This window comes from Thunnus albacares, chromosome 3 (assembly GCF_914725855.1).
Source record: "Thunnus albacares chromosome 3, fThuAlb1.1, whole genome shotgun sequence".
Taxonomy (NCBI): Eukaryota; Metazoa; Chordata; class Actinopteri; order Scombriformes; family Scombridae; genus Thunnus; species Thunnus albacares.
Genome location: NC_058108.1, coordinates 2813069 through 2839252, shown reverse-complemented (window position 1 = coordinate 2839252; position 26184 = coordinate 2813069). Strand labels below are relative to the sequence as shown.

At 42.2% G+C, this 26184-nt stretch overlaps 1 protein-coding gene across 6 annotated transcripts in view; it reads right to left on the bottom strand.

Annotated features, from left to right (window-relative positions):
- LOC122978785 (alpha-1,6-mannosylglycoprotein 6-beta-N-acetylglucosaminyltransferase B-like) overlaps positions 1–26184 on the bottom strand; it is a 121762-nt gene that overhangs the window by 21859 nt on the left and 73719 nt on the right. For all 6 annotated transcript variants that reach the window (XM_044345775.1, XM_044345780.1, XM_044345778.1 and 3 more), the window contains one exon: positions 2566–2697. In XM_044345775.1, the coding sequence (XP_044201710.1) occupies positions 2566–2697 (132 nt within the window). The remainder of the gene's footprint in view (positions 1–2565; positions 2698–26184) is intronic.

Below are 26184 nucleotides of genomic sequence, written 5' to 3'. Positions count from 1 at the left end.
AGGCTCTCCAGCCTGCGTTTTGTCTTCGTAAGGCGTTTTTTTGTTTGTTTGTTTTTTTTGCACGCCTTCCCCTGCATATCCTCTCTGATCCGCCTCAATCAGAGCAGTAAATTCAGCATGCAGAAGAAATCAATATGCTAGTCCTATTATCAGATGAGTGGGTGTGATTTAAGACTATCTCCTATCGGCTTTCAGCATCTTTAACAGCAGCACACGTGCACTGATACACCCCCTGTGTGTGCGCACACACGTATATACACACACACACACACAACACAATAACGACAACACACTGGACAGGACGGCGGTGTGTTGTCCAGGCATAATAAATGAATGTGGATGTCGGTGGGAACATAAAACAAAAGTAATTAAAGGGAGCTGAAGGGCCCCAAAGCTCAGAGCGCTTGATTAATGATGCCTTTCAGCGCACAAGGCTCAACTAGACTGTTCTAACCTGACGAGGCAAGAGAGAGAGGAAGAGAGAGGGAGAAAGATGAAGAGGGAGAGGGAGAGAGGTGAATAGCTATGTCATTGACCTGTCCTAAACCTCTGGGGCATTGTAGAATTGTTGGGTTAAGATAAATGGATGGAGGATCTGGTAGGGAAACGTTGGAAACAGGAAAGAAATGCTTTACAGTAGATCAATACAAATTAATGGTGTATGTTACATATAATTCACAGACTGTAAATCTCAGTGAATTCTTTATAGCTTGTAGTGTGTTAACAAATCTTCATTCTTCTTCATATATTTGAAATTACTGAGGTGCTTCCTCTCATGATAGATGTTCTGCGTTCCTGAAACATTCAGATAATTCCTTCATGGCCGACAAAAAAAGAGCGTCTCTTTCAAACACTAAAAGTCGCATCATCCTGTTAGGGAAAGCAGAAATGGAGACTCTGCACAGTAATGACGGAGCGGAGGACTGCTGACCACAGCAAGCAATTAGATGCAGACTGCTGGCTGACTGGCATCTTGTCTGGGGGAAACGTGTGTGTGTGTGTGTGTGTGTGTGTGTGTGTGTGTGTGTGTGTGAAACGAATCGTGAGAAAGAGAGAGACAGCAAAACAGGTTTGTGTGCTGGGAAAATAGCTCCCCAGCCCACCCGTAATGCATTTCTCTCACTCATAATTGGATTTTAAAAATACATGGAGAGGCCCTTTGTATGTGGTGTTGGTTGATTCCAGATATCTTACACCCCTCTGTTTTGTGGTTTCTCTGATCTCTCTTTTTTCTTCTTTGTTGTCATCTTTGAGCACACCTTCAATTGCTTTATCTCTTCTTTCCTCTCTGCGTTACACTTTAATTCAGCCTCCTACTCACATGTGCCCTCTCCTCTTTTATCTTTCATTGTTGCTTCTCTTCGCTGGGAGCCAGAACAAGGAAAGCAAACTGTCAATTGCTGCCATCGCATGCAGGGGGTAGACAAAGATTCCAATTTGTCGGACCAGAAACGAGAGCGGGACAGAGGGGGGTGGCTTCAAGCTGTTTTTAAAGGACTGGAGAGGACGAGACTCAAGCTGGACTTTCATTTTGATGTGTTTCTGAGGCAACAACATGGAAGACCTCTGAAGATGTAATGGGCTTGTATCGCTGTGCTCTGCAGGGTTGCGTGGATGAAATTTTATCAAATGCACCATGGCACTTTAAATTCTTGTTTTGGGTATTACTTGGTTGCTTTGCTGCCTCGGTCTCATGACTGTCATGACCTAGTTTCCAAGTTGTTCCATCTTTGTAGCGACGCCAAAAGCCATTAAGCACACTTTTGTAACAGTACTCACACATAAAAAAAAAAAACCTCACTGAAAAACACCCCACTCAGGCTGTTTCTATTTAACATCACACTAATCTTTCTTCTTCTTTCTCATGAGGCAGACGTCTTCAGTTTTTTTCCTGTTTTCCTGTCTCTTCTTCTTCTTCTTCTTCTTCTAACCACCGCCCTCCTGTAGACAGTGAGCCTCTGAGTGCATTCAAACACCAGCAATAATAAGCTGCTGAAACAATTGATTGGAAATCGGTGCATACATGAACTGCTGTTTATATATGTGCGTGAGAGAGAGAGTGGTGGTTGAGTATATGCATGTCAGAAAGCATGCATGCTGAGTTGTCAATATCTCATATGCCTCCAATCTTGTACTATATTTGATATTTATCTTACTCTTGCTGTGCAGAGTAATGATGCATGACAGGCGGTGTGGTGCCAGTTTGTGTGTGTGCGTGTTGTACATTGTGAAGTTGTTCCATTACATCACAACATGCAAAATCATACGTGTTGGACAGATTGTGCATTTTAATGGATGGAGATGAGCGGTTAGAGGGAGACAGTGTGTGTGTGTGTGTGTGTGTGTGTTTGACAGAAAGAGTGTGTGGATTTAACAAGCTGAATGAGTTACAATCAGACATCTGGATAGAGACTTGTACACCTTATTACCAGCAATAATTAATCCATAAACACAACCAATACCTTTCTGCCTGGAAACACACGTGCAGCTACGGACACACACACACACAACGGGTGAAGCAGCACACGCATGCAGAAGGATGAAGAACAATGTGCATCTACTAACTTATGTTTCTTGAGGGACAGCCCCATGTGTTGCTTCATCTGCTGCAGGCCATGGTAGTCAGTGTAGATGAGGTCAAAAGGCAGCGGGCCAGTTAGTGGGCAACTGCCTCTGCCTGGGGGCACGCCGAGGAAGCTGCAACACACACACACACAAATAACATATTCAGTTTATACAAGCAGAAAAACATGGCAGACAGAAAAGTTGGTGCTGAAGTGCACATGGACTGCACTCCAGCTTGCCAAGCCACTAGGGCATCCAAGCATTCATTATTAACTCGGACAAGAACTGTTCTTGGTTTTGCAATGGTGAGGTAAAGAGAAGGGGAGCATATAGCAGTGTATAGCTGGGGGTCAGATGCATTCATCAATGTGGGAAATGGAGGTGCTGAGGGTGCTGCAGTACCGCCAACAATCACTGGTGGAAGAAGTATTCAGATCTGTTACTTAAATAAAAGTACTAACACAGCAATGCAAAAATACTCCATTACAAGTTCTGCATGAAAAATCCTACTACAGTAAAAGTACATAAGTATAATCAGCAAAAAGTAGTTAAAGTATTGCAGTAAAAGTAGTGGTTTGGTCCCTCTGACTGATATATTATTATATATGACATCATTAGATTATTAATAGTGAAGCATCAGTGTTAGAGCAGCATGTTACTGTTGTAGCTGCTGGAGGTGGAGCTAGTTTCAACTACTTTATATACAGTTAGCTAGTTTAGTCCAGTGGTTCCCAACCTAGGGGTCGGGTCCCTCCAAAGGGTCAGCAGATAAATAGAGGGGCCATGAGAAGAAAAAAACAAAGTTCTGATACACAAATCTGTTTTCAGTTTTTGGAATTTTTCTCTAATGTTTGATTCTTGGTGAAATATTGGATCATTTGAACATTTATTGACATTAAACCATGTGAGAAGTTTAGAGGGAAAAATCACTATTTGGTGGAGCTGTTAACAGCTTATAGAAACCTGACATGTGACCCCGACTATAAACTGCTTTTTGTAAGATGACAAGAGCCAAAAAGGTTGGAAACCACTGGTTTCATCTGTAACAATGTGTATTTCAAAGGCCCGTTAAATCCACTTTGTCAAATCTGCAGGGGCAAGAGGCCTGGGGGCAGAAGAAGAGCCGAGCAGGAGACCCCAGGCAGGTGGCCTGGGGGCTGAACAGGGGCAGAACAGGAGACCCCAGACGGACGGCCTGGGGGCTGGTCAGGGGCTGAGCAAGACACTTCAGGCGGGCAGGCTGGGGGCTGGACAGATGGGTAAAGTCACTCCGGAGGGCGACTGGAAGGCAAGACAGATGGCTAGTGTCACTCGGGAGGACGGGCAGGAGGACGACCAGATGTGTGGAGCTGCTCTGGAGGTCGGCGAAGAAGCCTGGGCTGCTCTGGAGGTTGGCGACAAAGCCAGAGGCTGAGAAGGGCAGCCAGCACCAGAAGATTCGGCTGCAGGTCGGGCCAGGGTGCAGAACAGGCAGACTGCTGGAGTGCAGAGCAGGAGGCGGGCAGCTAGAGATCTGGCTGGGCTCCGGCAATGACGGCTGACTGACAATCTGAGAGGTCTGGCTGTGGGTCGGCGGAGACAGCCAACTGGAGGTCCAACTGATGGTTTCGAAAGTCTGGCTGTGGGTTGGCAAAGACTGCCGACTGGAGGTCTGGTAGGACGTCGGCAGAGGTGGCAGAGTGCTGAAGCTCTGGCAGGAGGTCAGTGGAGACGGCTGACTGCTGGGGGTCTGGGAGGACATCAGCAGATGTGGGTCCATGTCTACCCAATTCATACTGTCAACAGTGTCCGTGGGGGCCGGGGCTGGACTTGGAGAGGCATGATCAGGTAGGAGGCTAGTTAGACGTAGACTGAAGGCTAGCAGTCCCAGGTGCAAACCGAGGTGCAGAGGAGGCTAATAAAACTGCCTCTCTGTCGTCACAACTGGAGGCGTACTTAAAGTCACCTCATGAAGTTCGTCTGCTGGGTTCATGTCTGGTCAGTTCATACTGTCACGATTTTGTAGGCAAATGGTTCTAAATGCAGCAGCAACAGGCAGACATCAGGAACTGAAGAAATAATAACTATTTATTAGCAGACTCAGGTTGTAGGCAGATGAAGGCAACAGAACTGGCTGGCTTGAAACACAAAGAGCATAACAAGAGGAACAAAAACAACTGCAACTGCAAACACCGAGATACACCGCCCACGATCTGACAAAGAACTTAAAGAACAGACAGGTATAAATACACAAGGAACTAATCACAGAACAATACACAGCTGAGTGGGGCAGGCACTGGAATAAAGACAATGAAGACAACGAGCAACAAACAGGGCAAGGCTAACGAGACTAAACACAGAGCAGGTGTGGAGGGGAAATCAGCTTCAGCAGGACTATGGCAACACATGAGGAACACAAGTGGTTACAAACTGACGAGAAGAAAACCAAAGCGAGGCAGAGATAAAACTTAAGAAAACCCTAAACTCGAAGGAAAAAACAATACCGAGCTCGAGCACTACACAAAGAAACACACATGGTTAAGTAGCACTAAATTTTTATCAGCTGTGATAACGTGATAATGGGCCTGTTGTCTAACTTTGTCTGTCTCTGTCTTTCTTGAAATCATCACACTTTGCTGCTTTCTGTTGTGCTTAGCTTGCTGCAGAATTTGATGACTATCACATCAGTTTACACCATATCACATTTTGTACATTGTTTTTAGCTGGACGAGGCAATTTTGCACAAGAAGTGAGGGGTAAGCATTTTAAATTTCAGAGCTTCAGTGTCCAGAAATGTTACTTGATAACAGTTGGAATCATCTGGAAAAGAAGGAGTGCTGAATTACACATTCCCTGGAGCAGAAAAACTGAGGTTAGCATGAGCAGTGATAGCTGAGTAGACAATGATCAGCAGAAAAAAACGTTTGATTGGCAGATGATCTCTGAGACGTGCAGTGCAAAGACAGTGAGGCAGTGAGATCTTTACCACATTAAAATGTACATCAGTATACATTGAGCTGAACCTGTTGATCTAGACACCAACACATGTGAGAGACAGTAAAGGTAGCAGTACAAGGTCAGAGTTGGAGCACAGCATGAAGAGAAATTTGAACAAAAAGGAACCATAGTAGAGTCACAGTAGAGTGACCACTACTGTACTGTGCCCCAGTGTCTTAAAGAGTGTCCTTAAAAAAAGTGACTGCAATGGCAAAGTAACTAAACAAGTTTATGGGAAATAATCAAATATCCGTCACTGTTTACATCTCCCCTTGTATTGAGTTTCTCATATCAAAGTTAAAAATCTACAGTAATTCCCTGAGGTGAAGTAAAAAACTGAAATAGTGTTTTGACTGAAAGTTGAATTATAAAGTCTGTTGATCAGATACTGTAGTATCATATGGGTAATGCTGACTTCTATCAAAGTCAAGCCAGAGGGCGACAGGGAGGCCTTTGGCAAAACATAATTCAAACAAACAGGATGAAAAGAGATGAATTTGTAATGACCTGGCTGAATTGTACCTCGCAGCAGCGGCAGCAACAACAACAGATGGTCAATGGATGGAAAGAGACAGGAAATAGGAAGAGATATAGCTGATGTGCTGATGTTGTGTGTGTGTGTGTGTCGCATGCTTAAATGTATTCAAATCTGTGTGAGTATGATCTATATTTACTGTCTCCACTTCCAAAAAGTCTCCTTTGGTTACAATAAGACCCTCAAGGCCACACACAAACACATTTTTAACAGCACAAACCAAAGGAGACCAGAAATGTTATTTCTAAGTGTGTGGTGTACGGTGTCCAGTATCACGTCCTTGTTTGATTCAGTTTCAACTAGTTCATCGACTGAAGGCTTCTCTGTTACTGTGTTGACAGACCTGCTATTGGATATCTGACCTGTGAGTGGTCTGTTAGCTCTTACTTAGCTCTTATTCCTATGACAGATGAGGCCAAAGGATAATGGAGACTGTAATGCAATTTGTACCCCCAGTGAATTTCATCTCGCTATGCTAGTTTTACACCGGAGTCTTTTTGACTGCACTGCTTATCCAAAGGGGCCATTTGATACTGTTGCAAAGGCAGCATTTAGTGTACAGGAGCTGTGCTGGCAGCTGCAAACCACCATCAGACAGCAGTGTAAACACTGGATGCAGTGATTGAACTGAAATGAAAAACCAAAAACTGCACACGGAGTGGCTTTTTACACATGTGGGTGTTTTTGTCTGGTGATTTGACAAAAACAATCTTAACTCAAGGTCAACTTGGTAACTTTTTCTGAAACTTTCAACCGTATCTCTTGGGCTTCACCGAGACTGTTTGAATGTTGAATATGTTTGAAAGCTCCAGAATAAGCTTGTAATTGGAAAATGAATTATTATTATTCTGTCAAACTGTTTTGTTCAAGGTCAAGAAGAAACTTTCCTGCTTTAAGTGCTAGCAATGAATCATTAGTACCATTAGTTTCCCATTTGCAGGGCCATTTCTCTGCATATGTATAAACAAATACAAAACAGAAAATCAAACTTTAAATATTCCACATTTGTTCAATTTAGCCTTCCTGTGTATTACGGCGACCATTAAATACACAGTTATAGGTTATAACCACAAATCAAAATTACACTGTCTAAATCTAAATAAAGGTGCCAAAATTAGTGCTCTAACAAGTTTTAAGAGCATCCAACTGGTTTTGAAAGGGTTTTAACAAGTGTCTCTTACATTTTAACCCATAGTGGGAAATGCAATCCTTCCATTGATAAAATCACACCTGTAATGTTGCATCCAGTCATTTTAGATGCTATCTGCCACTTCTTTGAGGCTCTATAACACATTATGGAATAGCATGATGGGATTTCAAGTGTGCACTTTGCCTGGACATTAGTGCCCTTCATTAGTGTTGTTTCCATCACTGATACAATATCTGCCTCCATCCTTGTAGATAATGGAGGACTCTCATAGTTAAAGGGGCCTCTTCAAAGAGAACCGATCACATTCAGGGATGATAAGCTTTCTACAGTATTACTGTATTTAGGTTTGTTACACAAGTTTTCTTTAAAATGATGCCTTAGTGAGGTCCTAAAACCAGAGGATCCTTAATCCAAGAATGTGGGAGGCTACAGCACTTAAACAAAATAAAACTCAGGGTTGGTAGAGTCAGCTCCTGTCACCTCATGCATTCAGATTGCTAATTAACTTTTTTTGTGAGTGTACAAGTGTGTACAAACCACTTAAATAGATGTTAGGCCCAGGGCTCGCTTGTTAGAGCAGTATATTTCAGTCCTTCGCTCTATTGTCATGGCCTCAGAGGATTAAACAGATTATGTAAACAGAAAAAAAAAAGGAGTCAGGTCAGTTTTGTCAAGTGTTCAACATACATACATGTTATTAGAGATCTGCAAGATCTCGGCACAATTATAATTACTTAAGGTGCTAAACTGTTCTCTTCAAATTCAAGCAGAAGGTCAAAAATAAGCTCTCTCTCTGGTGTGGAAATGTAGAGAGTACTGCACTGAAGACGAGGTATGAGAGGAAGAATATGTTGTAGAGGAGGAAGAAAATGAAGTATGGATGTCTTGGATGGGGCCTGGGCCAGTTCGGGTGACCATGTAGGTAACTATAATTGGATGCTGTTGCAGGTTTCTAGATTTCCTCCCTCCTGGTTGCATATTCTCACATTTTCCTGGTCACCTTGGTTTTTTTTTGTTTGTTAAGTCCCTGACTCCTCTCCTCCTGTGAAAACTTGACGTTGGACTGGAAGGTTGGGTAAGTATGACAACGACAGAAGCTTCAGTCAAACACTGTAGCTTCAATTTCCAAATGAGGTTATCAAGATCCAGACATGCTATGTTGTTAAGTGGCAAGGTATTCAATGAATGTAAGTAAATATGTTCTAATGAGACATGTTTTGACAAATGATTAATTCCCAGAGATTCAAAATACTCGGAAGACAGGTGGAGGCTGTTTGCTGGCAGTAGGCTTTGAAATCATAGAAAAGTCATTTTTGTCACGTCAATAAAAGACTAAATCCTTCTCTCTCACTAAATTAAATTCATGTATACCCTCATCAGTACATTGTATCACACAACCAACTGCAAACACACTCGGGGACAGATTTAGAAAACGGCATAAATATATACTGCAGTTTTCATTGAGTTTGCAATCTGCTCGTATTTAGCATCTGATGCACTAAGACAGAAGCTCACATCACTACAAAATACAACTCGTGCGGTTTTACAATATTTAGCACACACTGTACCTAATTACAGCAGACAAACACATTCATGGAGAATGAAAAGGAGATGAAGTGATATATTAAGACAAATCAAAGACGTGAATGCATAATAACCCCTTTTAATATGTCTCCTCCTGATCCTCCCTCAAATGCATATGAAATGAGGGGAAGAGACACACCTGCTGCGTCTGTTTGATAAATAAACTGTGTGTTTGGAAATGTGTCACATCTGCACCTGAAAAACAGGTGCAAAAGCCTTAAAATCTGGCCCTCGAGGTTCCATCGAAAGCAGAAAAAGCTGTAATTCATGATGATCGCTTTACCATCTCTGGTTATTCATTGAGGAAAACCAGCAATAACATAATATATATAATCCATTTTCATTACGCAGCGCTGGAGCTCAGTCAGTCCTTTTGTTTGCCCGCAGATGGCTATCGGTCTTTCCCGTCTGTATGTCTGTCATAATAGAGAAGAGGGCGACAATGCAGCCAGTAAAGAAAGGGCTTGGATAATTGCTGTAATGCTAACAGGGATTCAGAAGAAAAACAGAAAGAAAGAAAGAAAGAAAAAGAAAGAAAATTGGGTAAGAAAGAAAGAAAAACACAGACTGTATGTGCTAACAGCTGAGAAAACAGCAGCACGACAGAACACGAGCATCTCTTTGGTTCTTTATTTTCCATCAGCAGCCTGTTCCTCCCATTCTTCTTCTCTAATCCCTCTCTTCTGACAGCTATTCAACCGTAGCATATCGCCAAGAGTGAAAATGATTTGTTTATTCTTGAAATAGACTTTTTTTTTTTTTTTCTCTTTTGTTAAGGAACACTGAAGGACGTTTATTCACTGATGAATCTATAACTACCTGTTTTCAGGATGGTATATTTTTACTGAACCACAGCTGTTCATTAAATTTGCCCTTTGAGAAAGGTTGGTACAGTGTGAATACCCTGCTCACACCTTGTACAGAACAATTGAATAGTTAACTAAATTTGGATGTACTGCTAATTGGACACACTGTCCCTTTGTTAGGGGACGGACAATGTCAGGGTGGTGACAAGCAAACAAAAAAAGGATTTGTGGTTATGGTAAGGAAGGCCAGTGGGGTTAAAGTAGACTTCAAAATATAATTATGAATACTGTGCTGATTTATATGTGAATTTACAGCCTTCCAAAGCTATTGTTGCATATTCAACCTTCACATAAAAGTATTTCATAAAAACTGCAGGTGTGTTTGCTACTTCTGCTGCTTTTGTGTTCTCATGTAATCTGGTGCTGAGACTATTTTTTGGCGTTTTAAGTGTACGAGGAAAAGCAAAACACAAGTCAGTTTAAAAACATTGAGATGCACATCACAGTATATAAAAATGCAACACAAAACCTGAACATGTGATTCAAATTCAGCTTTCGAAACATAGCAGTGAGTCGTACAGCATTTAGTGTACATCAAGATATCAAAACATGTACAAATCCTGACAAGACTCTCCTCCGAGATTCAACATATTGAAGACATCAGTGATACACACACTGGCACTCTCTCTCTTTCTCTCTCTCTCTCTCTCACACACACACACACACACACACACGCGCACATTTAGGATGGCAGCCATCCCAGACACAATTCCAGTGCCATGCAGGGCCACACAGGAGTCCAATTACCCAAGGTTCTCTTGTCTCCTGGCTGGCATGTAGTCAACGAGCCCTCAGAATGAACACACACACACACACACACACACACACACACACACACACACACACAGGCGATGAAGAAGTTGCATTAGCATGAGAATACATGAATGAGGAACGGCAGGAGAGCAGCGTAGCAATTAATGTTTCATCTTTAATATCCGTTCAAAGACTATCGTACAGTCTTTACAGGAAGTAACCAGCTAAAAAAAAAAAAAACAGACTCATCTTCACAGTTTTGCTCGTGCATTTGTGGATGGTTGAGAGTGACACGGCATGGTCCGGTGCACATTTTCAACATGGCGCCGTCCACTGCTGACAGAGCAAACACTGGCAAAAGTGGAAATACAAAGACATCTGTAGGACAAAGTGAAAGCAGTCAAACTTTCCTCACGTCGTTCTACACACTGTGAGAACAAGAAGAAAAACATGTTCGAGTGAGGGATCTTTAAATATTATTGATGATCCTTTACAAAATTGATCGAATTCATTTTACCCTAACACTTGATTTCAACTGACGACAACAAATCAACCATGATGCATCTTTTTATGGCCCTTTGAAGTAGTAAATCACTTTGTCATCTCTAGTTTTCTTTATTTTTATTATGTATATGTTGTTTTTTAACTGTTTATTATGTTCAGAATGTGTATATTGTGTAAACAAACTGAATATTTGTACCTTTCTATAGAATAAACTACAGTGTACAGGAATGATTCATAAAAATGCAGCAATGTGCTTTATTTTTGACAGTTTTTAATGTTTTTTGGTGGGGGGCTGGTTGAATATATGATAGGACAGGAATACATGTTTGTAAAGCACTTGTAAAATGGGCTGCAGGTCCAGAGTTCTGTTGTTGTCTGAATGAGGAAGGTATTCAGTCACTGAATGCTTTTTGTGTGAGAAAAATGCAAAAGACATCACAGTTTGGTCCATAATTGTTGCTGTTGTGTTGACTGTGTGAAGAGCTTTGAGGATATGTTCTTACTCAGTATTGAACCATGTAATCAATCATAAAAGACTTTCAACCACATGAAACAGCCCTTATGAGTTCACACACTTACCCTCCTATCTAATCTTATCAACATTCCCAGATTTCAGAGACAGTTTTAAAAACCTTGTAACTCTTTGTTTATGCTGCATATGAACAATCAATAGAATCTCAGTGAATCGCTTTCTGTGTGTTTGCAATTTTTGTGTGTTTGTTACTAGTTATGCTTTCCGGTGCACGGGGCATTCAATAACACCGTGACTGTATCGATCTCTTAAGGAGCAATTTAGCAGAGGCGTTATTAAACGCACAAAAGCACAAAATGAGCAATAACACACAGTGTATTGCTTCTGGACAGCTAATATCTATCATTTTGCCCATAGGTCTATTACTGTATATGTGGTGTGTTGGTCAAGTGGTATAAAAATATCATAGAGATATTTCATTCTTGCTCACTCCTGCTCCTCGGTCTGTACTCATTGTATTAGTTGCAATACATAGGTTATTGTTCTATCTTTCTGTCTGGTCCCTTGTGTGTGTGTGTGTGTGTGTGTGTGTGTGTGTGTGTGTGTGTGTGTGTGTGTGTGTGCATGTCCAAGTGTCACTGTGAGGTGAATAGACTGAGAGAACAGATGATCCATATTGGCCAAAGGGATATATGAGATGTGTTGTTTGCATGCAAGTGTCTGTGTATAATTTGTGAGTATATGTATTTGTACTATGTCAGATAACTTGTGTGTGTGTGTGTGTGTGTGTGTGTGTATTTGTGTGTGTGTGTGTTTATCTGCATGAGACAAAGTTGAAGGGCATTCCAATCAGTGCTGTCAGCTAATGTCATCCCTGCTTTCCTGGCAGTCAGAGGGCGAGACGGGTCAGCAAAGAAGGGGATGGTAGCAGCTGAGACTGTGACAGCCACTGCTATGTGTATGTGTGTGTGTGTGTGTGTGTGTGTGTCATTGTGTATATTCTACCATAAAAAGTTCTCAGAAAATAACCACTGATGGTTATGTTTGGCATCATATCCAGATTAAATCTAAATTTGGATTTTGACGTTGGTGTGGACATAAAAGTGGTCCACAGGAGCCTCCCTGGAAGCTGAGGCTTCTTGCATTTATGATAAATGTCTGATGTCATCTAGAGCCTTTATTTATTTATAGATATTGTAGCCAACACACTCAGAAAGGGATTTTTTTTTCTGTCAGTATGTTCCTGAGACAATAATTACACAATTTTGTTTATTAAAAAACCAACAACATTACAGTTTAGATTCTGTACTTCATGATAGAACATCTAAACAAGCAAATGTTCATAATTGAAAAAACAACGATTGACATTAAGGTTTTTAGTTTGTACTGAATACAAGAATATCTTAATTAATGAATTATGTAATGTCATATAACTAGTGACTGACAAGGAGGCAGAGGAGGAGTTTGACAGAGACCTCTTAACTTAACTCCAGCAATATCTCTAATATATCAACATTATAATACATAAACTGTACATAATGTAGGGGAGCCCCTAGAGGCATAACTTGGTACTGCAGTCCACATAACCAATAACCACGAATCGTATGAATGGAACCTGTTAACTGTTACCTTTTCAAACCAATGATCTGTAGATTTGTATTTACATCTGAACATAAACAACAACAACAACGACAACAACAATAATAATAATAATAATAATAAAAACACTGTCAACTATATATACTATACTACAACTATAACCATACTAAATACAAATAGCTCAGTGATGAGACTGAGATGACTAAAAGCAGCCTGACACGGGTTTCAACTTGATCAAACAGGACTCTTACTTCAACTGCCATTCCTCTCATGACATTAACCACTTCAGTATTAGATTTGAAAGTGTTTTTGGACCGAAACATGGGTAGTTGGACTTTTAGATTCTCCCTGTTTAGGTCCGGGTACTGATCAATGATGACATTCACTTCACCGGTCAGTAGAGTTTCTTCCAGTTTCTGCAAAATATCTAGATCTGGTAGCAGTTTGTAGAACTCTGTTCTGTAATGCTCCTCGGGTGACTTTGGAGTGTGCTGGCTCTTTGGTGAGGAGTCTGAATGGGCTCAATCCCAAATGAGTCAACCATTGGCACCGCTTTGTCAAAAACCTCCTGAAAGCTTTCCTTATTCCTTTTGCCTTGTAGAGTGAATCGGACATACTCTATTGCACTTCTCATTCCTGCAGTAGTTTCAGTCTATTTTTGCAGGGACTTGTTCAGACACTCCAGCTTCTCAATCACTTCTAATGCCAAAAGAGGTCCAAGCACAGTTTTACCCTTTCCGAACCTCTCTGGCAGTCCATTTGCCCTCACACCTGTGTTAGATCCATTTGATGCCATCTCCTCCAAGCTAGATGAAACACTTTCATTCTGAGACAGCACTGCTCTGATAGCTTTTCCTTGCACTGTCCACCTGGTTGGGCACAGTGGTCTGAATGATGTCAACAGTCCTTCTGAACCTGCTGCTACTGCTGGCCTTGAATTTTCCAGACTGTTTGCTTAATGTCCCTAGCTCAAGGACCCACTGCAAGGCATCACATATCAAAGGACTGACTTGGCATGCAGACTGTGTGATCAAGTTAAGACAGTGTGTCCCACAATGCACACACAAAGCCAGTGGCTGTTGTCTCTTCAGTTCTGCTTGCGCTACTGAATGTCTGCCTGACACATTGGCAGCACCATCATATGTCTGACCCTTTAAAGTAGACATGGGAATATTTAGCCTCAAGAGGACATCCAATGGTACTCTAGCAATCTCCTCTCCAGTAGTCCCCAAGACCTCATACAAACCAACAAAAACCTCATGTGGTACCAGGTCATGGTCCACATATCTAAAACATAAAGACTCTATTCCTGAGACATCTTGTGTGTCATCGATAACTACTGAGTACTGCAGAACTGTTAAGAGACTGGATGTATAGTGCAATACTTCTGACATTACAGTTTCCTAATAATTGCAAAATCTCATTTTGCACTGGAGGAGATGTACAGTCATGACGACAGAATAGCCAACTAGAGGAACAGGCATCATCCTTGGCTTTGAATTCAAAAGCTGAAATTCCCATCTTGTGTGTCACATGGTCTGGCATCTTCGTCTTGTTTTGTCCAGGCACTTGAGAGTTGTGAATCTCCTGGGGTTGCCTTTTTGAGCACTAACTGTGACCACATGATGGTGGGGTTTACTATTCTGGTGGTGTTCAAAGCTAACAAGAGCATTCTTCCAGTTATGTATCCTTTGAGGAGAATGCAGGGTCTGCCTTTGTAGACAGTGTACTTTTCTTTATAGTGTATGTTTTCACACAGAACAGAGAATTCCCTAAACGGTGAGGCTATAGTAAAGCCATAGATACTGCTTTCACCAAACGTCTTGAAAATGGAAGAACCTATTAGACAGCTTTTGAACTGCAATGTATTTGGGGGTAAGGTTGGTTTGGCTTGACTTCAATGTCGAGAAAAACTCCAGTTCTACACTGGTCTTCACTGTCATCACTCTTACTGCTACTCTCCTTAGAAATACACCACAGTATACAATTAGCCATTCTGTATCAACTACTGCATGTCAAAATACATCTACACACTGATGAGGCTTTATATATTTTATATACAGAGTGTAGTATTCATGTCCAGGATTTTAAAGCCATGTATTATTGAGTACTTAATAGACCTCTTAGTATACTAGTGCTAACCTCAATGTAATACAAAACAAATAGGCTATCTACATTTACTCTTATATTCTATGAACTACTACCTGGAAGGATTGTTTCTGTCACCTGATAAAATAACATATTGGTACATGCAATATGAAGAGTGAGACAACATGTGCCTACTCAAAGCTCTCATTTCAAACACACAGGCTACCCAAGCATAACGGACACCCAATCTGTGACAACTCACTGTTGCAGATGCTCACCAGTAGTACTACTAAATAAACAAACTGTCATAGTGAAACACATTAACTGTTAGTATGAGGATGTTGTCTTCCTCAGTTTTGGCGCTTCTTACAACCAGTTGTAGCTACAGTGTCTCAAACAGAAAAGCCAGTCCTATTAGCAATATTGGGTTAGGGAGGTGGGACTCATAGTAGAGAATGAGATCTGTTAGCCATTTGTGTACCAATGGACAACACTGGTTATATTTTAATTTTTTAATTAAAATTATTGCTAGCCAATTCAGTAGTCACTGGATATTGGTAGGGACATATCCCTACTGTCCCTACCAGATTCTATGACCTTGTTCTATGGCCTGGTTAACATTATTTTTACTGCTCCACCGTAGTTTTGCTTCATCTCAAGCAGAAATTTTTTTAAAAATATCTATTTTCTGGCACCTAGAGCTTTGTGGTTTGATAATTAACTTGTGTCTATTTTTCCCCAACTTCTTTTATCAGAGAAATTCTTGCTCTGACAGGTTGATCTCCTAATTTTGTTTTGACGTCTTGCTACCTGAACGCCCGCGATTAATCATGCATGCAAGTGAGTTCAAACGAGTGGTCTCAACAGTCTTCTCTGCTGCCTGGCAAGAAAACAAATATAAAAAAAAACAATATGGTAATTCCTTGTATTTCCATATAGGAAAGTGGTCAAGCCAAGAGAACACCTTCAGAGAATAAAGATAAAAGATGAAACAGACCTGCATGTCTAAAACTTCTTATCAGGGTTGTTTTGCAGACTTCAACACAAAACCTCTGTTCTTGGTGTACAAAATGTGTATGTTCGCACGCCTGACTGACGTTAAACAAATTCATAAACGAAGGGTGATGCAAATCAAACAGTGAAACCAAAAATATTAGTCCTAAATATCATGGGGGATGTTGCCTTGGTGTTGCATAAGGCAACATCAAAAAGTTTCTGCCTAGTAGGGTTGAATTTGGTTAAAAAGTTTATCACCGTGACATGATGACAAAATTGTGCAACACCAGCTTGATCCTCTTATGTGTGGACCCCGGAGGCAGCTGTACGCAGTATAATACTCCCATTTTAAGAGGACAAGTCTACTTTAAATGTCAAGAAGTTACCTGAGTGATGTGATTGTGTGATTGTGTGATTGTGTGATTGTGCAAGTGTGGTTGCGTAGGTAGAATATTAAAAAATTCTGCCAGGAAAAGTGAATACTGTTGTAAATCAACATGTTCTTAATTCTCAACTCAATCAAATGAAAGTCGGGCATGCACACATACACACTCTCTTGCGCGCACACGCAGCGTAATCAAACACTCAAACATCCATGTAATCATCTCTTTCCACATCCGTCTCTGATTACACCCAGGGGATGGAAATCTGTGTATGTGTTGGCAAAGTTTCTGTTACTTGACACTCACACACACACACACACACACACACACACACGCAGATACGTACATACCATTCAACACAATCTTTTACACAAAAGCTCTCTCATGCACTGAGACACACACACACACACACACACACATATATGGCACTGCTAGAAGCAGCTGACAGGCCCCAGTTATCAGCCAAGGCAGGGCGCGCTAGATAAGGAAGCCGCAAGGCATCATAAACACCAATACACAAAGAGAGAGAGAGCAGAGGGAGGGATGAATCAGAGATGAAAGAGGGAAGAGGAAAAAATTCAACACTCCTGTCAGAGATAATAAAATTCTCAGATGAAGAGCTACAGTGTAGAGAGGGAGAATTAGAGATGCATAGGAGGGGGGGGGGGGGGGGGGGGGGGGGGTAAAAGATGGGGGAGCAAGGTGAAGGAGAAATGACAAGTGAGACACTAGGGGTAAGAGAGAGAGAAAGAGAAGAAGAGGGGGAAAGAAAAGGAGGAGGGAGAAGATAAGAAGAGAAAAATTTAAATCAGGTAATACTGCAGAAAGATTAAGAGGTTGAAACGAGTAAAGAAAAGGGATTCAGAGGAGTGAGTGATATCATTTTCTGAGAAAGAGTGATGCTTACAATGAAGTGATAATAACAATGGAAAATTCACCTCACTAACCTCCGAGGTTCGACTTTGGTTTCTAGTTTCTCACACACACACACACACACACACACACACACACACACACACCTCTCCACTGCATACGCACTCTTCGCTAATAGAACCTGCTCCTGCTTTGTCTCCCAAGACGTCAGGCGGTCTGCTGTTTTCCCTACATCAGCAACTTCTGATCTAATCCCACTAACTCAGGAAGAATAAGAGTTGGCATTGGTTGTGAAGGAGGAAATCGAGGGAACTGAAAAGGCACACACAGACGGATAGATGTGTGAGACCACACACGCACACGCCAATAACCATAGTAAGTGTCAGATTTTATTTTACAACAATGATTTATAACGTGTCATCCTGCCGATAAAGGTGGAATATTTCCAACAGGTCCTCACTTATCCTCCAAATAATGTCTTTTCAGGTTAAATTGACTGCACAGCAGACCAAGAGAGTAAATCTCAGGATACTCACATCGAGGTTTATTGCAACAATATGCATTTTGGCAGTGTGGCTCTGTTCATTCAATGCCCTAGAACTAAACTGAGCCCACCCAACACAACGTTTGATAATTATGAACACATTAAAAAGAAAGATTCAACATCACAAACAACTGTAATGCCAATACAGGAGGAGGCTGGGGAGGTGGAGGTAGTTACATTTCTGAAGCAGCAAGAGCAGTTTATATAGACCACCTACTGCGAAAGGCAGGTCACAGACATTCATGATTGGAGGGTTTATGGAACATGTGACTATAAAGTGACTTCCATGCCTGCTTGAACTACAGCGAGGCTCCATGAACTGGGAGAGCTGGGTTCAAATTTACCATATATTTGACTTTTAACTCAACAAAGACAGAAAAAGACAAAAAAAAGTTGAGTTGTGGTTTCTGTAGGATATAGATGTTATAGACTCTCTTATATCTGCCTATATCAGACAAAAAGGAGCAGAAAAACAATGTCGGCTTGCCTGTGAATAAGCTGTAGAGACGCTATGACAGCAGTGTCTGTCTGCACTGATACTGTAGGCATCCGCTGGAAGAACTGCCAGTGTGTTTTATAACTACCTTTCTCTCCTTGAGTTCACTTATTAACCAGAATTTGCCTCATAAACCAGAGACAGAGTAAGATGGGTCAGACTGATGTGCCCATAAAGGAAAAGGCTAAAGTTAGACAAAGTGGGAAATACGTAAAGGTGAGAGAAAAGACGGCCATCTATTTAGCTTTAGCGAAATCAACACCTTTCTTCACTCAGCCTAATTTCAAGGCTGGCTGCCCTAAAATGGCCCAATTTTCTCCTGGAGAGGGCACAGAAATATCAGGTGTACTGACATCAGTTTGAGCTCGGCTTTGACAGCCTGTCGTTGTTTAAGTCATTAGGAGGAGGAGACGCCGACAACATCATTGAACAAAAATGTTTCGGGTTCTCGTGTTAACTCATAACAACTCCAAGGACGCCGAGCACGTAGGCACCAAACCCAATTATGCTTGACTTAACTCACATCAGCTGAACTCTCTTCTCAATGAAAGCAGAGATAACAAGGGCTCTGATATAACTAACAAGCACTGTCAAGCTTGCTAGAGTAAAATATGGATAATAAGAGGTTTCTGACCCCATTTTTAGCAGTGCTTGGCACAGACGTGATAAATTGGTGTCTCTGGTTTTGTCATTTAACTTACTTTAGGTTCTTCAGATAATATTAAGTGCTCTAATGGCTAGATAAAGAACAGGAAGTTGACACTGACCTAGTATACAGATAAAACTGTGCTCATAATGAATCAATGATAGAAGTCAAAATAAAATAAAAGAAAAGGAAAATTGTATGAACTGTATGTGATCTTCCACCAACTGTTGCAACTAACTATTAGACATATCTATTGATATTTTCTGTTGAAGCATGACTGCATCCTTTTCCAACATCAAAATTGATGACTATGTGCTCACTCTGCTGGTGATGCACGCTAATTAATCAGTAGCGGTCACGCTCCCCTTCTGAGAACCAATTAAGAACCATTATATGGTTCATAATCTTTCAAGCCAGGGCTTGTTATTTCTAATTTAAGGCGGCTGTGGCTCAGGGAGGCTGTGGTTCAGGAGGTAGAGGAGGTAGTCATCCACTGATCGGAAGATTGGTGGTTCCATTTCCAGCTCCTCCAGTCCACATGTTGAAGTGTCCTTGGGCAAGATACTGAACCCCAAATTGCTCCTGATGACTGTGTGTGAATGACTATTAGATTAGATCTCCTGATGAGCAGGTTGGCACCTTCCATGACAGCCTCTGCCATCAGCGTATGAATGTGTGTGTGAACGGGTGAATGTAAAAGAGCTTTGAGTGGTCAGAGGAATAGAGAGGCTCTATATAAATGAAGTCCTGTTATCATTTACAGCCTCACTCTACAGTATCTATGACATTTTATGGGATCTCCCACTAAGTTAACCCACCTTTTATGCAGTTAGTTGCAAACTAACCGTTACAAACTAGTAGCCTTGAGTGCAGGAGTCTTATGGTGGTGGGAAGAAGCTGCTTAGTACAGGATTCAAATGAACAGGGTTTTGTTCAGTCGCAGGGCCTCCACTACATCACCTGAATGACAGGTTAATGTTACGAATCAGCAGCCTCACCTACAGTATATCCACAAATCCTCCATGTACAGTGTTTAATGCAAACGTATCATTTCTCGGATAGTTTGGTGTCATAATCATCTGTTAATGCTTGCTTTTTATCTGATTTGTATTAGCCAAGAGATCAACAATAGCCTCGTTTACTGAGGGCAAGAAAGCTGGAACTCGTCAGATAGAACTATGTCAACATTTAAAGTGAGTGATCACAGAGAAAGTCGTCTTTAACTTTACTGCCACACGAGCCCCCCCCCCCCCCCCTCCCCCCCCCCCGTCTGTGACTGCAGAGCTTCTGATTGATCAGCCTTTGTTGGGTCTCCTCTCGTTCTCTGTGATCACCTGTACTGTGTTTTTTTATACAGATGAACTCACAATATAGTTGTTGTCATTTACATCTTTTCATGTTTGAAATAGTGATTTAATCTTGGCTCCTGAATACTATTCATTAAAAGCAGTCATTCTAAAGGTGATGAAACATCATTTTAGAATTGCGACGTTGTCTGACAAAAACAAGATAAATACAGGATGATGACAACAGCTGCACAGAGACAGTTAGAGGCGACTGAAAGCTCTTCTTGCCCTTCACCGGGCAGCTTATGTCATCATTTTGCAAAAACTCAGTTTTCCCCATTCACAATGAAACACAGAGCCAGCGTTTTAAGACGTGCACACTGTAAAAGGTCTACTCTGGGGGGAGAAAGATGCCTTTTTAGTACGGACGGAGGACTGAAACACAGAGAAAAAGATTTGGAAATTTAACTGGCTTAGTGTTGACGTACTCTAATACTACTGCTACACTTTATTTCAAACAGATCATTAGAGATGATATATTTAATTATCCCTACAGTAGTTTAAATTTTAGATTAAAAGATCACACCCCTGGGTTGAGTTATGATGGTTTCTAAAATTCTCCAGACCTGTGTGGTGTAAAGCCAGATGTGTTACTACAGGAGATTACACTTCCTCCACCTTCTCTTTTCTGTCCTTTTCCTTATTTCCTTTTCTGTCTCCCTTAGGCGACTTCTCATGAGGAATAAAGCTTGGTGAGGGAAAGGGGGGGGGGGTTGATGAAGGGCTGATAATGTCGGTTTTACTGGAGCTCAATGTGTCCCCAGGCCTTGGAGCCTATTCAGCACTAGAACGCTCCTCCACTGCTTCCATTCCCCAGTAAGAGGAGATTGGAAAGCCCTCAGTGCTGGGGTCTGGGATGACAAAATGCGCACACACACACACACACACACACACACACACACACACACACACACACACACACACACACACACATCTCCTTACTGTACCTGTCTGTCCAGCCTTACTTTTTCTTTCACTTTCTTCAGCCAGAGCCAACTGTTTTGGCCCTGCAGCTGGTGGTGGCCGACCCCTCTTAGCCTTTCCACACATACTCAGACAACTGCGGCCGTATAAAGACCGAGACAGAAACAGCCTTACCTCTCCACACTGCACAATCGCACCTCTCTCTCTCTCTCTCTCTATCTCTCTTGGTCAGTCGCTGTTTTGTTTGTGCACACTAGACAAAATGACTTCATGGGGCAATATGGCTAATGGGAAAATGTGACTCTGCCCAGAGACAACATAAAAGATTAAGCACCATAGCTTAAGACTGATGTTTGGGTTTGGTGATATTAACAAATCAAATATTGTTTTATGTAAGACATTATGCAGATGACATCAGTGATGTGGATGTGAAGACTAATCAAAACAGAGACAAGTTCAGAGAATTTTGTCACTTCACTGTTTTGAGTGTTTAGGTAAGATAACAACATCATATCACTGTATCGCAGATGATGTCTGGTCTCATATTACAATATTCACATCATTGCAGCATACACCGATCAGCCATAACATGAAAACCACCTAGACAGCTCTGACCCGCCGATGCATGGACTCCAAAGGACCTTCGAAGGTGTCATCTGGTCTCTGGCGCCGAGACGTAAGCAGCAGATCCTTTAAGTCCTGTAAGTTGCGAGGTGGGGCTTCCATGGATCGGACTTGTTTTTTCAACAATTCCCACAGATGCTCGATCAGATTGAGATCTGGGGAATTTGGAGGTCAAAGCAACACGTTGAACTCTTTGTCATGTTCCTAAAACCAGGATGAAAGAGGCCACTGTCATCAGGGAATGCCGTTGTCATGAAGGGGTGTACTTGGTCTGCAACAATGTTTAGGAAAGTGGTACATGTCAAAGTAACATCCACATGAATGCTAGGATCCTCTGCCAGCTTGCCTTCTTTCCATAGTGCATCCTGGTATGTCATAGATAGCATTAACTTTTTCAGCCATTTGTACTACAGTAGCTCTTCTGAGGGATCGGACCAGATGGGCTGGCCTTCGCTTCTCATGTGCATCAATGAGCCTTGGGGCGCTCATGACTCTGTCGCTGGTTCACTGGTTGTCCTTCATTGGGCCACTTTTGCTAGGTACTGACCACTGCACACTGGGAAGACCCCACAGGACCTGCCATTTTGGAGATGCTCTGACCCTTCACTCAGATCTTTACGCTTGCCCATTTTTCTTGCTTCCAACTCATCAACTTCAAGAATTGACTATTCAATTGCTGACTAATATATCCCACCCCTTGACAGGTGCCATTTAAACAAGATAATCAATGTTATTCTCTTTGCCTGTCAGTGGTTTTAATGTTTTGGCTGATTGGTGTATAACCCAGTCATAAAAATGTCCTGATGTTATACGGTACAAAAAAGATCTACCAGCGCACAGACACACCCATGCAACTACAGCATGGATAGTGATAAATCAGCTAAAGAAACACGAGCATCAACTTGTCCTATTTGTATTTCCGAGTCCCAGTTGTGTAACACAGACCAATTAGAGGCAATATCATGCCGAGATGTGAGTCAAACAGCAGTAACAAAAGACAAAAGTCACCCATGGGCTACAACTGTTTTTCCCCTCAGTTCTTCAAATCTGAGACAAGAGATAAGGGAAGTCATTACCAACCGTGTGCTCGACTGTAGTGTGTGTGTGTGTGTCTGTAAAGGGTTGGAAGCATGGGTTAGGGCTGATGAAACGCTATAAAAATCTGTGAAGTTGTTAACAAGCACATTGATTTGAGCTTAGAGGGGAACAACTGGAGAGAGAAAGAGAAAGAAACAGAAGGACAAAGATGGAGGGGGGCCACACCAACAGAGATAGAAGGAGCAGGAAAGGTGAGGAGACAGAAGAGGAGGGGAGAGGAGAGGAGAGGAGAGGAGAGGAGAGGAGAGGAGGGGAGGGGAGAGGAGAGGAGAGGAGAGGAGAGGGGAGGAGAGGAGAGGAGAGGAGAGGAGAGGAGAGGAGAGGAGAGGAGAGGAGAAGAGAGGAGAGGAGAGGAGAGGAGAGGAAGGGAGAGGAGGAGAGAGGAGAGGAGAGGAGAGGAGAGGAGAGGAGAGGAGAGGAGAGGAGAGGAGAGGAGGGGAGGAGAAGAGAGGAGAAGAGAGGAGAGGAGAGGAGAGGAGAAGAGAGGAGAGGAGAAGAGAGGAGAGGAGAAGAGAGGAGAGGAAGGGAGAGGAGGAGAGAGGAGAGGAGAGGGGAGGAGGAGAGAGGAGGGGAGGAGAGGAGAGGAGAAGAGAGGAGAGGAGAGGAGAGGAGAGGAGAGGAGAGGAGAGGAGAGGAAGGGAGAGGAGGAGAGAGGAGAGGAGAGGAGAGGAGAGGGGAGGAGGAGAGAGGAGGGGAGGAGAGGAGAGGAGAGGAGAGGAAGGGAGAGGAGGAGAGAGGAGAGGAGAGGGGAGGAGGAGAGAGGAGGGGAGGAGAGGAGAGGAGAGGAGAGGAGAGGAGAGGAGAGGAGAGGAGAGGAGAGGAGAGGAGGGGAGAGGAGGGGAGAGGAGAGGAGAGGAGAGGAGGGGAGAAGAGTTTGCTAGTGGTTTATTTCCGCTAACTCAGACACTTAAAGTAGACCGAATGATGCAGACTGAGCATACTTCTCATTTGCAAACTCTAGTTTTTAACAAAGAAACAAGCTGACACTCTTTCTCACATACCCAACACACACACATGCACACACAAACATCTCCCAAAACTGATTAATGCTACAGTTTCCCTTGAGGTAAGAGCTACCTCACAACTCTCTTTAGGAGTTTCATAAACCTCAGCAGGTTCTCTTGAATAAAGACATCAGATGCATCTTCCTGTCATAACTCAAAGTATGGATATTTTTAATGGGAGATGCTTCCCTGCCGCACTTACAGCCAAGTGTATAATAATGTTTTGAGTCAGCTGCTTTACAAGTTGTTTCCCCCCCTAAACCTGCATAGTTGTTCACTTACACAACAAAGTCAGAAGGAACAGAAAAGTGTTAAAGTTATGAAATGAAAAAGGAGGAAGCAGCGATGGAAGGAAAGCGAGAGCAGCCTAATTGCCAAGAAGAGGCAAGGAAAGCAAGATTGAGGTTTCAAACAGGATATTCATAGTTGTGCATGTGTCCTTTGTGTGTGTGTGTGTGCGTGCGTGCGCTTATCTGCTCGGGGCAGGTATAATAAGGCGTCTCGTAGCCAGCCTGTGAAAGAGAAGGAGGTGAACTGAGGTCACTGACTCTGGTCTTTCTACTGGCTTCACTTTAATGAGGGAGTCAGGTTGATGGGGGGTGACGGAGGGAGAAGAGACATAGAGAGACAGAGAAGGAGGATTTATGAGGCACGGAGACTTTGAGTTTTCATGGACTTTACAGCAAAACAAAACAGGGGAAGATGTAGTAAACACCTTAAAAAAATGCCCACATGCATGTATTCTGCATATTGCATGAGTACTGGGAGGAAATACATGTTTTCCTAGCTGAAGGTGTGTAGTAAAGCATCGCTACAGACACCTCTAGACTATAACATCTTTGATCTGGCACTTTCAGACTCTCCCAGTTTACCACACAAATCATTTAACAAACACGTTCGGTCCACTGAGGTTGAGAAACAGATGAAAGCGAAGGATAAGAAACTGGCCGACAGAAGCAACAGGAGACGCTGTTAGAAAATAGAAAAAGGAAGGCAGGAAGATTCAAAGGAAGTGAAGTAGGTGGTGGTCAACTAGAGCAGACACAAGTGTCCAACTGAGAGAAGCTGAAGACTGATCCAATTCTATAAGGTATTATGTAATCACAGATAGCTCTTTTTGTATTAATCTCTTGGGTTATGCAAGCCATCCATCTCTGGACCGAAGCGCTAGACTTAGAGCGATGAGCTTATGATCCACATCCATGCACACACATGGATTCACATATGAAATCTTTCTCTTCCTATAAAACATCAAGACAGGAGACAGAATCATACACAGACTAATTGGTAGATCAAGCACATTAACATACACACAGTGTCTCCGTTGACCTGGCTGAAGGCCCAAAGGTAACACTTACTATTATCCTCCTCGCACCGAGACACCAGAGGCTCTACAGGCTTTTAATATTGATGACATGTCCAAATGATAAAAAAAGTCAAACTTCCTTTGGTACACAGGACTGATTTGTCTGGAGACTAATAGTCCTGTTGTGACATGTATATGGAGTAGGAAAGAAGGAGAGGGAAAAGCAACAACAACAACAACAACAAAAAAAAACAGAACCCCCAAACCCCCTCCAAAAACCATCATATGTCAGCGTGGAGGTACAGTGTCAACAGTAAAGCTTAATCATTACAATAGAAAAACAGATGCTTGTTTACCTGCTTATCCTTATTTTAAAGAGCTTAAACTAACCAGAGGATTTAACTCTGGGAAAGACAGACTGATACTGATTAAGATTCCTCTTGTTATGTGACTGGTTGACTTTGGTAGCTTGACCGTCAGAAGGAGAAGGTTAGCATGCAATGCTACAGCGGAAGGACAAAAAAATGACTTAAACTCACAGGGAATGTAGCTGACAGTGTATAATCAGAGTATATCAAGAAGCTCCCCTCTGATATGACATTAGGGTCAAAATGAAACTCGGAAGGGTCCGATAAAGGCGCAGAAAAAAAATCACCCAACTCCTGCCTTCAAATGTAGATTTTATGCAGCTTTGCTCTCTTATCACCAAGGCAGCATGTTAATCTCAGGTGTAAATGAGGTCATAGAGTTTAAGACGATGTAACTGTAACGAAAAAGCAAGTTCAAACTGGCACAAGCATGATCAGTGCAAACTACAGGTCTGATATTATATTGTGACTATTATGCAACGTG